Source organism: Salvelinus alpinus, chromosome 11, assembly GCF_045679555.1.
Source record: "Salvelinus alpinus chromosome 11, SLU_Salpinus.1, whole genome shotgun sequence".
NCBI lineage: Eukaryota > Metazoa > Chordata > Actinopteri > Salmoniformes > Salmonidae > Salvelinus > Salvelinus alpinus.
This window is the reverse complement of record NC_092096.1, coordinates 30696617-30709298: the sequence shown is the minus strand read 5'-3', so window position 1 is coordinate 30709298 and position 12682 is coordinate 30696617. Positions and strand designations below refer to the sequence as shown.

The 12682-nt window shown below is 50.4% G+C and overlaps 1 protein-coding gene across 13 annotated transcripts in view; it reads right to left on the bottom strand.

Moving 5' to 3' along the window:
* The window catches only part of LOC139533929 (liprin-alpha-2-like), a 213130-nt gene that overhangs the window by 48603 nt on the left and 151845 nt on the right, over nt 1-12682 (bottom strand). For all 13 annotated transcript variants that reach the window (XR_011666888.1, XR_011666886.1, XR_011666887.1 and 10 more), the window contains 3 exons: nt 9925-10026; nt 3519-3683; nt 2085-2159 (listed from right to left, as the gene is read on the bottom strand). Coding sequence is in view for 10 of the 13 variants with exons in the window: in XM_071332449.1 (XP_071188550.1) it covers nt 2085-2159; nt 3519-3683; nt 9925-10026 (342 nt within the window). In the remaining 3 variants the exon portion in view is untranslated. The remainder of the gene's footprint in view (nt 1-2084; nt 2160-3518; nt 3684-9924; nt 10027-12682) is intronic.

The window sequence follows — 12682 nt, the reverse complement described above, 5'->3', positions numbered from 1 at the left end:
AGTGACACCTTGGGGATACCCTCTAGAATTCCAACCAGGAAATGAATAAGAGAGACCGGATAACATAGAGTAACAGAAGTTTCAGTCTCTCTCTCTCTCCCAGCAGCCTTTGTAGGATCTTATGCAGGTTGGATTGGTCCCTTGGCTGGGGACTAAGCCCAGAGGCCCCAGAGGTTTGCGGGGAATTCGTCAACCTCCTGACACATTCTACAGAATCTACTCCCATTCCATTTATGTGAGCCGGGTCTGTATTTAAAACAACTGCACTATCTATTTAACTCTAAATTGAAACATCATAAATAAATCAGCTCTGAGAGTACGCACAATAGAAATCAAATCTGAACCACTTAAACACCTGAGAGGTCAAATCTGGACCACTTAAACATCTGAGACTGAGAGGTCAAATCTGGACCACTTAAACACCTGAGACTGAGAGGTCAAATCTGGACCACTTAAACACCTGAGACTGAGAGGTCAAATCTGGACCACTTAAACATCTGAGAGGTCAAATCTGGACCACTTAAACACCTGAGACTGAGAGGTCAAATCTGGACCACTTAAACATCTGAGAGGTCAAATCTGGACCACTTAAACACCTGAGACTGAGAGGTCAAATCTGGACCACTTAAACATCTGAGAGGTCAAATCTGGACCACTTAAACACCTGAGACTGAGAGGTCAAATCTGGACCACTTAAACATCTGAGACTGAGAGGTCAAATCTGGACCACTTAAACACCTGAGACTGAGAGGTCAAATCTGGACCACTTAAACACCTGAGACTGAGAGGTCAAATCTGGACCACTTAAACATCTGAGAGGTCAAATCTGGACCACTTAAACACCTGAGACTGAGAGGTCAAATCTGGACCACTTAAACACCTGAGACTGAGAGGTCAAATCTGGACCACTTAAACATCTGAGACTGAGAGGTCAAATCTGGACCACTTAAACACCTGAGACTGAGAGGTCGAAGGTCATCTATGTCATCAGGCAGTGCAGCTCCCTATGGGAGGCTCCAGGATTGCAGGTGGTGTTATCTGCAGACTGGAACCCCAGAGGAGTGCGACTCGAGGCAGATCTCCATCCCAAATCAATTAACAGTCTGGAGCTGGTGCAGGCAGCCACTGGAACCCAACGTCCTCCCCGGAGGCTCTGACGTGTGGAAGTGTGGACGTTTCTATTCAGCAGTGCTTATTTAACCACATCCTCCATCACCGGGCCTCAACACCCACTCACTCAGATGACTGTCTCACCATGACACAGCAGAAAGTTAACCATGTATCCACTGTAGTCAAATGAAGTATAGTCACACTATTTCATCAAATAAAGACCTCTGTCTCGACTCAGTGAAATATCTGCTGAGGCGTAACACTGTACTTGGTTAAGCGAATGAGATGCACTTTACACTGCATGTCTATGGCTCAAACTTAGCCTCATACAACCTGCCTGATCTCGCGAGCTTACATAAATGATTCACTACATGGATACAGGAGCGGGCATCAGTCTGATAATACTAGGCTAACTCAAAGTGAAAGATATCGCCATCTCACGGCGCCTTATAACCTCTCTCTCCTCTCATCCCCTCACATCCCTAGCTTTACTTGTTTTCTATAGCCAGGGCAGATCAGTCTTTGACCAGGGTTTCATCTCACCTCCTAAGGCCTGTTTGGCTGGTAGAGCAGCATTTTAAATCTCTCTCTCTCCCTCTCCCCCTCTTTCTCCGCCCCCCCTCCCTCCCTCTCTCCCTCCCTCCCTCTGGCAGTGCAGAGTGGTTAATTTGGCTCCGGTAGAGCGCCAGTCTGAGGGCTCCTCTCAGCTGGAACATGACCATCTGCCCTGGCAGAGAATGGCAGAGAGAGAATGGGGGGCAGAGGCGTTACGCCACCCTGCTAACGCCACGGGCCAGCTCTCATCTGTCAACGCCATACTTCACCCCATCACACACCACACTCCATCTTAAGACAGAATGACTAGCCCCTGAATAGGAGTCCTCCTAAGTAGAACTGTCAACATCAAACTACTTTGAAAGTTGACTTAAACAGTCAGAGTGCCTGTGAAAATGATGCTGTGACACGTTTCTCACCTCCTGGTTGGCTGATGTTAGATCCTCCTCCAATGCAGAGACCCTCTCTAGCGACACCCGCAGTCTCTCCCTCACCTGAGGAAAACAAAACACCCGCCATGAGTGGGTAACTGTACACAACCTCTGGTAGGACCTTACCATGGAGCTCTGCTCCAGCAGTTAATGGCAGTAGATGTGTGGTTTTGAGCGCTCAGATAAATAGCATGGATAGTGTTGGAGACAACAGTGAGATATGCCTATTTATCTCTCCCCACCATCCCACCTCAGCCCGGGGTTGACATGATATACCGTGTTCCCGCGAGAGAGCCGCTCTTCCCTCTCTCCCTCAGCCTTCAGCCCAACAGTAACACTTTGTCTTGGCCTTGAAGCCAGGCCTGAGCTTCTGTCCAGGGGTATCCGCTTTATTTGCTTTTTAGCGTCAGTTGCTGGGAGCAGCTTTCCCTCCCTCCTCCCCATCCCTACTCCTCCTCCTCCTCTCCCCTCCTCCCCATCCCTACTCCTCCTCCTCTCCCCCCTCCCCATCCCTACTCCTCCTCCTCCTCTCCCCTCCTCCCCATCCCTACTCCTCCTCCTCCTCTCCCCTCCTCCCCATCCCTACTCCTCCTACTCTCCCCTCCTCCCCATCCCTACTCCTCCTCCTCTCCCCTCCTCCCCATCCCCATCCCTACTCCTCCTCCTCTTCTCCCCTCCTCCCCATCCCTACTCCTCCTCCTCTCCCCTCCTCCCCATCCCTACTCCTCCTCCTCTTCTCCCCTCCTCTCCATCCCTCCTCCTCCTCCTCCTCTCCCCTCCTCCCCTCTCCTCAAAAGGGGGTGAATGTATGACTTACTCTGCCTTCCTCTATGTACCATGTTGAGGTATTTGTCATGCTACTGACGGAGCATTTACTGGTGAGCTCCGTGGTGCTCCATGGCCGGGGCTGTGGCCCGCTAGGATCAAGGCCTCTCTGAGGAGGCTGAGCCTGGATTACAGGGCAGTCATTCCCCCTCCCTCCACTCCACTCCTCGGGACAGCCCAGCAACACACAGACAGATCGTCGCAGGGCAGAAAACATCCCGTGAATCAAAAACGCCTTTTATTCCCCAGTCCAGCGGCAAGGAGAGACGCGTTATAAATAATAGGGTCTGTTGTGGAGGGTTGAATAGATTACAGCAGCCGGCGTGACATCTTACAGAGGGCTGAGGCCATCAATCAACAGGCATGAGGCAGACCAGAGGCTGGGGCCAGTGGGAGGGCGGGTGGTTGTGATGGTGACTTATGCCAAAACAAAGAATATTCAATACCAAGATGGCACTATGTTAGCAATGCCTCTCTATACAGTACGTACTGTCTTCAGTCAAATATACTGTACCATCAATTGAAGAATCCCTTCTACCAAGAATAGCTACTGTGCATGCAGATTCTATAGACTACATATCTAATGTATGGTCTTACCTTCTCGTCTAGAGCTTTGTGGTGCTCGAACAGGGACTTGAGCGCTTTGAGGACCTCCACCTCACTGGACACGCCTGAGGGGGACTGGGCCTGCCGCTTGACCACGGTCATACGTAGTGACCGCTCATGCCTGGACACCAGGCACTCCAGATGCTCCAGAAGCAACTATAGAGACAGACATAGGGACAGAAATGAGTGCCATCATCATCATCTGCGTCATCATCATAAAGGCTATCTGCCTCATCTGCATAATTGACATCATCATCAACGCTATTACCGTTATCGTCTGCATCATCAATTATCCTGGCACCAGAGAAGATGTAGTGATATGATTCTAAATGTCAACATGTAGTGGCCTGACTACTGGACTGTACTGCACCAACCACACAAGGTTGGTCTTCATGTGATTCTCCAAATACATAATTTATATCCACCCTGATTAACCCCAATGAAAAGAAATCAAAGTAACCAACGAGATCTTCTCAATTTGGTCATTTCATTTCCAACTTTTGGTCGGCGGGGAAGGAGAAGAATAAATAACACGAGACGTACGAAAAACAATTATGGCACTCGGAACAATAAAGGCACTCAAAACCAATAAAAACTCTCTGGACTACAAAATAGATGCTAATGTTGTTACTGTGCCGGGCTGGTATAGGCGGCGCACCGAATCCATTCTCAGCGGAAAGTGTTGGGGGAAGAGTTGGGGGAGTCAACTTCCAGCAGCACAAAGGGATGAGATGAGTCCACTGGGAGTAGGGGGCACAGGAGAGACGAGGAGTAGGGGGCACAGGAGAGACGAGGAGTAGGGGGAACAGGAGAGACGAGGAGTAGGGGGAACAGGAGAGACGAGGAGTAGGGGGAACAGGAGAGACGAGGAGTAGGGGGAACAGGAGAGACGAGGAGTAGGGGGAACAGGAGAGACGAGGAGTAGGGGGCACAGGAGAGACGAGGAGTAGGGGGCACAGGAGAGACGAGGAGTAGGGGGCACAGGAGAGACGAGGAGTAGGGGGAACAGGAGAGACGAGGAGTAGGGGGCACAGGAGAGACGAGGAGTAGGGGGAACAGGAGAGACGAGGAGTAGGGGGCACAGGAGAGACGAGGAGTAGGGGGCACAGGAGAGACGAGGAGTAGGGGGCACAGGAGAGACGAGGAGTAGGGGGAACAGGAGAGACGAGGAGTAGGGGGAACAGGAGAGACGAGGAGTAGGGGGAACAGGAGAGACGAGGAGTAGGGGGAACAGGAGAGACGAGGAGTAGGGGGAACAGGAGAGACGAGGAGTAGGGGGAACAGGAGAGACGAGGAGTAGGGGGCACAGGAGAGACGAGGAGTAGGGGGCACAGGAGAGACGAGGAGTAGGGGGCACAGGAGAGACGAGGAGTAGGGGGCACAGGAGAGACGAGGAGTAGGGCGAACAGGAGAGACGAGGAGTAGGGGGCACAGGAGAGACGAGGAGTAGGGGGAACAGGAGAGACGAGGAGTAGGGGGCACAGGAGAGACGAGGAGTAGGGGGCACAGGAGAGACGAGGAGTAGGGGGCACAGGAGAGACGAGGAGTAGGGGGAACAGGAGAGACGAGGAGTAGGGGGAACAGGAGAGACGAGGAGTAGGGGGCACAGGAGAGACGAGGAGTAGGGGGCACAGGAGAGACGAGGAGTAGGGGGAACAGGAGAGACGAGGAGTAGGGGGCACAGGAGAGACGAGGAGTAGGGGGAACAGGAGAGACGAGGAGTAGGGGGAACAGGAGAGACGAGGAGTAGGGGGAACAGGAGAGACGAGGAGTAGGGGGCACAGGAGAGACGAGGAGTAGGGGGAACAGGAGAGACGAGGAGTAGGGGGCACAGGAGAGACGAGGAGTAGGGGGCACAGGAGAGACGAGGAGTAGGGGGCACAGGAGAGACGAGGAGTAGGGGGAACAGGAGAGACGAGGAGTAGGGGGCACAGGAGAGACGAGGAGTAGGGGGCACAGGAGAGACGAGGAGTAGGGGGAACAGGAGAGACGAGGAGTAGGGGGAACAGGAGAGACGAGGAGTAGGGGGCACAGGAGAGACGAGGAGTAGGGGGCACAGGAGAGACGAGGAGTAGGGGGAACAGGAGAGACGAGGAGTAGGGGGCACAGGAGAGACGAGGAGTAGGGGGAACAGGAGAGACGAGGAGTAGGGGGAACAGGAGAGACGAGGAGTAGGGGGAACAGGAGAGACGAGGAGTAGGGGGAACAGGAGAGACGAGGAGTAGGGGGCACAGGAGAGACGAGGAGTAGGGGGCACAGGAGAGACGAGGAGTAGGGGGCACAGGAGAGACGAGGAGTAGGGGGAACAGGAGAGACGAGGAGTAGGGGGCACAGGAGAGACGAGGAGTAGGGGGAACAGGAGAGACGAGGAGTAGGGGGAACAGGAGAGACGAGGAGTAGGGGGAACAGGAGAGACGAGGAGTAGGGGGAACAGGAGAGACGAGGAGTAGGGGGAACAGGAGAGACGAGGAGTAGGGGGCACAGGAGAGACGAGGAGTAGGGGGAACAGGAGAGACGAGGAGTAGGGGGCACAGGAGAGACGAGGAGTAGGGGGCACAGGAGAGACGAGGAGTAGAGACACACAGGGACCATAAAGATGAACACTGTCCTCTGATCTCTGTCACATAGGTACAGTGGAGGGATGGGGACCTGAGGGAAGTCTAAGTGTGCTAGTCTGACTAGCTAGGCTTATGGGGTCTAGATTTGGCCCATAACCTGGTCCTGTGAAGGCCTAGTGTTTTGGAGGGAATGCACATGCCTCACAGACAAGCAACTAATCGAGCAAGCTAATTGCTACTGATGATGCTATCTGCCCTGGTAGGAATCCACCAAGCTCCGCTGAGATAGTGATCTGAGGAGAGGTTCATGTAGTGACTTCAGCTTTGTTGTCTGGTCATTCTGTGAAACATTGACCGTTTTCTCCATCTCCACATCCCAAATGCCTTGTTTCTAACCCTGACTGCGCTTCGCTAGGCCAAACAACCCCTTCTAGGCATCGCCACGCGCTGTGGCAGGTTAATAACATAATGATGTGGTTCACCAATGGTTTGGAGAGTTCTCATACTGGTGTCGCCACAGTATTTAACCAAGGAAGTAATTTACTTCTAAACCCATATTTAAGCAGGGCTCTGGTGTTGTGAGTCCGTCCAAGCATTGTGCTTAAACCACAGACTGTAATCCCTTAGTCATCCAGGCATTAAGAACCATTACACATACAGACATCAACCACATTTTCAAAGTAAACACATATTCACTCAACTTGGTAGAACTTCACTAGGATTTCAGTGTTGCACTACACTACCCATCAGGCACTGCAGAGGCTATGTTGGGTGGGGCCTAAATGGTAAACATACTGTAGGCTCTGTTTCAATATCCACACAAGCATCCCATTTAAAATGCATGTTGAATACATTGCTCCAGAAGGTGCTGACAGAGTGGTGTGGACTAGTTTTGGAGGGCTTCGAGGGGGCTGTCCATCCTTCCTTCTCTCCGTCCCTCCTTGAGCGTCTGAAGGACTGCACTGAGATCCCCCGCCTTCCCTCCCCACATCCAAACCTCCACCGTTTAATCAATCAAGTCTGAACGTTGGCAGCAGCTCTACCTCAGCCGTCGCCCCGCCAGAATAATAAAAAGCAACCTACACCTACACACACCCTCTCCTCCTCCTCCTCCTCCTCCTCTCTCTATAACCTACACACACCCTCTCCTCCTCCTCCTCCTCCTCCTCCTCCTCTCTCTATAACCTACATCTACACACACCCTCTCCTCCTCCTCCTCCTCCTCCTCCTCTCTCTATAACCTACACACACCCTCTCCTCCTCCTCCTCCTCCTCTCTCTATAACCTACACCTATACACACCCTCTCCTCCTCCTCCTCCTCCTCCTCCTCCTCCTCCTCCTCCTCCTCCTCCTCTCTCTATAACCTACATCTACACACACCCTCTCCTCCTCCTCCTCCTCCTCCTCCTCCTCCTCCTCTCTCTATAACCTAAATCTACACACACCCTCTCCTCCTCCTCCTCCTCTCTCTATAACCTACACCTACACACACCCTCTCCTCCTCCTCTCTCTATAACCTACATCTACACACACCCTCTCCTCCTCCTCCTCCTCTCTCTATAACCTACATCTACACACACCCTCTCCTCCTCCTCCTCCTCCTCTCTCTATAACCTACACACACCCTCTCCTCCTCCTCCCTCCTCCTCCTCCTCCTCCTCCTCTCTATAACCTACACCTACACACACCCTCTCCTCCTCCTCCTCCTCCTCCTCCTCCTCCTCCTCCTCCTCCTCCTCCTCCTCTCTCTATAACCTACATCTACACACACCCTCTCCTCCTCCTCCTCCTCCTCCTCCTCCTCCTCCTCCTCTCTCTATAACCTACATCTACACACACCCTCTCCTCCTCCTCCTCCCCCTCCTCTCTCTATAACCTACACCTACACACACCCTCTCCTCCTCCTCTCTCTATAACCTACATCTACACACACCCTCTCCTCCTCCTCCTCCTCTCTCTATAACCTACATCTACACACACCCTCTCCTCCTCCTCCTCCTCTCTCTATAACCTACATCTACACACACCCTCTCCTCCTCCTCCTCCTCCTCCTCTCTCTATAACCTACATCTACACACACCCTCTCCTCCTCCTCCTCCTCCTCCTCTCTCTATAACCTACATCTACACACACCCTCTCCTCCTCCTCCTCCTCCTCTCTCTATAACCTACATCTACACACACCCTCTCCTCCTCCTCTCTCTATAACCTACATCTACACACACCCTCTCCTCCTCCTCCTCCTCCTCTCTCTATAACCTACATCTACACACACCCTCTCCTCCTCCTCCTCCTCCTCCTCCTCTCTCTATAACCTACATCTACACACACCCTCTCCTCCTCCTCCTCCTCCTCTCTCTATAACCTACACCTACACACACCCTCTCCTCCTCCTCTCTCTATAACCTACACCTACACACACCCTCTCCTCCTCTTCTCTCTATAACCTACATCTACACACACCCTCTCCTCCTCCTCTCTCTATAACCTACATCTACACACATCCTCTCCTCCTCCTCTCTCTATAACCTACACCTACCCTCTCCTCCTCTTCTCTCTATAACCTACATCTACACACATCCTCTCCTCCTCCTCTCTCTATAACCTACACACACCCCCTCCTCCTACTCTCTCTATAACCTACACCCATACACACCCTCTCCTCCTTCTCCTCATCCTCTCTCTATAACCTATACCTACACACACCCTCTCCTCCTCCTCCTCTCTCTATAACCTACACCTACACACTCTCTCTCCTCCTTCTTCTCCTACTCTCTCTATGGCTCATAATTTCTCTCTTATCATGCTTCTACACTGCATGGCTTATCCAGCTTACAGAGTTTAGGCCTAAAACCTAGAGGTACACCATCCTCTATTCTGTTGTCAGCCCTCCAACACACTGATTGCATGCACCTGGCTTCAAAGATTTAATTATGAACTTTAAAACCTTTTCAACACAAAAAGCTGATATATTAAAAGTCTGCCTCATAATCGCTCTGCATAGGATTCAAGGGGATAACGAAGAGAGAGAGAGACTAAATTCCGTCTCTCCCTGTCTCTCTCTCTGTCTCTCTCTCTGTGTCTCTGTCCCTCTCTTGCTCTCCCTCCCTCTCTCTCCCTCCCTCTCTCTCTCCTTCTTTGGCGAGATGGCAGAGCAGTGACAGAGATATTAAAATGGCAGTGCTAAAATCCTCTCTGGCAGACTGGTGGTTTGCAGTCAGTCAGTGTGACTATGTGAGTCTCCCATTATACAGCCTGGTGGGAAAAGAGCAACCTTATCTGTCAATAGCAGAGTTCAGAAATGGAATTCAGCGTTAGCTCTAATGTATATGGGGTCCAAATCTGTTCCCAGGGGAAATGCAGGCGACCGGTTCCATCGACCTATGTTACAGATGACCAGTCAACCGCGTCAACAGATGAAAACATTGTTTGTTTGTTACCTATGCATAGTCACTTTGCCCCATCTACATGTACAGATTACCTCAACTAGCCTGTACCCCCGCACACTGACTCGGTACCGGTGCCCCCTGTATATAGCCTCGTTATTGTTATTCTTATTGTGTTACTTTTATTAGTACTTTTTATTTTAGTCTACTTGGTCAATATTTTCTTCTTCTTGAACTGCACTGTTGGTTAGGGGCTTGTAAGTAAGTATTTCACGGTAAAGTCTACACTTGTATCAGCGCATGTGACACATTTGATTTGATTTGATCTCCATAGACTCTGAGCCGTACTGGTTCAGGTCAATGTATGAGGTTCGAATTGGGCAGAAAAAAATGTGTCTGTGTGTGTGTGTGTGTCTGTGCGTGCGCGCGTTCGTGTGTCTCCTCTCCACGTACCCTGGTGTTGTTCCGCTCGGCCTTGAGCTCAGAGATCTCCTCCTCCTTCTCCAGAAGGTTCTCTCTGCACACGTTCAGCTCCTTGGTCAGGGCTGCAAACTCCTGTACAGCAACAACACAGAACATAGAGGTCAGCATCACAGCACCGTCCAGAACACACAATACATCTTCATCTTCAACACCACAACCCAGAAAACAGTTCGCACAAAGACATCCATGTCATTGGCATCCATACCGCACAACATCGTTAGGAAATATGAGACCGTCATTATACAAGCCCACCCCAACTCCACCCCATCACTCACATGTCATACTCAATGGACTAGCCCACAGATCACAGACATAGTTCAAAAACTCTGTTAATCGTGCCCAATCCAAAGGGGAAAGAGCCTTTTGTAATTATCCCTTTATGTTATTGATGGTGTTCTGGTTCCCTGATGTTTCTTTTCCCCATTGGGTTGCACTGTAGGCTAAATTAGACAAACTGACTACCTGATCTTACTGTGGATATCCCAGACTTTGACGATGTGTTTCCAGACGACTACCACCACCACCACTACCACTACCACCACCACCACCACCAACAACAACACCACCACCACCACCACCACCACCACCACCACAGAAAACAGGTTAAAACCCGTGGGTTCTGGGAAAAGTACATATTGGGTTCGGCAGAGAATATAACGTGAATGTTCTAATGGTAATCTCTACACACAGGCTGTAAGAGGATTGGCCCCCGAGGAGACTAGTGGGCACCGGGCCAGCCATAGTGGACTTAAGCATGACTACTGTACTGTACTGTCAGCACAAAGCAAAAAGAAGTGTGGTGGCAGAACCACTGCACAGGCTAGCATTACAAGCCAAGCATGGAAGGCAGTCACTGTCCACTGGTCAGTGTAACAGCCTATGAAATAAGATGGGACTCAGTATTTCAGTCGATCAATAAAGAGAACAATAATACTCCTGTACAGCTAAATTGGCCACAAACTAACTTCTGTAAGTATTCCTTAATGAGATGCTGTCATATAACAACAACAATAACACAGCAGGTATCCAGACAACTGAAGCAGGAGTGCCTGAACTCTAACCTTACGGAGTCAGAATAGATGTGTGTGTTATCTGATAGCTTTAGCTCTGCATGCTGTCTCTCTCTACTAACTGCCTGTGCCCGTCCATCCGTCTCTCAGCAGATGGATAATTGACGGCTGGATTTAAATGCCACAGAACCAATGTGCCAATTACCCCCGCAGGACCGAGGTCCACAGGTCCACTATATGACCGTCATTATCCCAAAAACACTCTCTCTGGCCGGGGAGACTGCGGGGGAAGTGTGGGCGTCTCTAACCATTTTCTGTTCTACTTTGTTACTCGCTCACTCACCCTAAGTGTTGTCTAGACTCTACTATATTCTCTGGTGTTGGTACATTTAGGTAAACAACCTTGACAGAATGACTGACATCGACATGACTTAAACCTTCAGCCTGTCATAAATTAACACATTGGGAGCTGACAGGTCTTTAAGATGGGCACAGTGGCCAGGTAGAGGATATAAAACATGCAAACTAGTGTCTGCTGTGTGCCTTTTGAGTGGCAGGAGGGGTGGAAGTTTTGATTTGATTCCAAGGTGAGTTGAGAAGTCAATAACAAGTGGACGATCAACAAACATGAGGCTGGGCTCAGAGGGGGGTGATGAAGACGTGGTGTGTGTGTGTGTGTGTGTGTGTGTGTGTGTGTGTGTGTGTGTGTGTGTGTGTGTGTGTGTGTGTGTGTGTGTGTGTGTGTGTGTGTGTGTGTGTGTGTGTGTGTGTGTGTGTGTGTGTGTGTGTGTGTGTGTGTGTGTGCCTTTTTGCCTGTGTGTTTAGAGATGGGGGAATTGGGAGCATGTAACTTGCCCTTCAATGACAATGAGACCCCATTAAGATGCATAGATTTTTCTTACTCCTGTGCTGCACTGGCCCTCTAATTATTGCTGGGTATTGTATTGGACTCTATAAAGTCCTTCAGATATGAAATTGCATGTTGGCATATTGGTATTTTCCAAAATCTATTTATTTCTATAACTGCACAGTCTTTAGTTACGTTGCAATTACGTTGTTTCTCCAAGTTGTCCTTCAGGGTCAATGAAACAGACAGGCTCAAAGGCCAGGGAGACCACCACATGACCATATCCCTCTGCTCCATCTCAATATACAACATCCTTCAGGTACCGGACATTTTAGAGTTCTGAGCTAACTTAAAAGTCATGTCAACTTAGTACAGCCATTGTCAGAGAAACCTGTATTTTTTACGAAATGTTACCATGTTTCCCCTAGTGCAACAAATCATTGAGAGAGCAGAGAGAGGTAGCAGTTTCATGTTTATGCGTCCGTCCGCCTTGACGAACACACACTGACTTCTGCTCGGGTGGCCGAACAGAACCGTGGCAGGTGGAGAAAAGGCTGTGGGGTACAGTACAAGTTCTGACACACACACACACACACACACACACACACACACACACACACACACACACACACACACACACACACACACACACTCTCTCTCTATCTCTCACTCCAGTTCTAACTGGCTGAGCTGTTAAACCAGCTGTCTCACCCAAATCCCTCCTTCAAAATGAAATGATCTGGTCCACAGGGTGCTGACATGCTTTTATTAAACACTGCCTCTCACTAAAGGCCAACACTGCCAGCCCGGAGAAGGATTGCTATTGGAAGCACTAAAGAAAAGCACCATTAAAAAAGAGGAGACTTCAAAA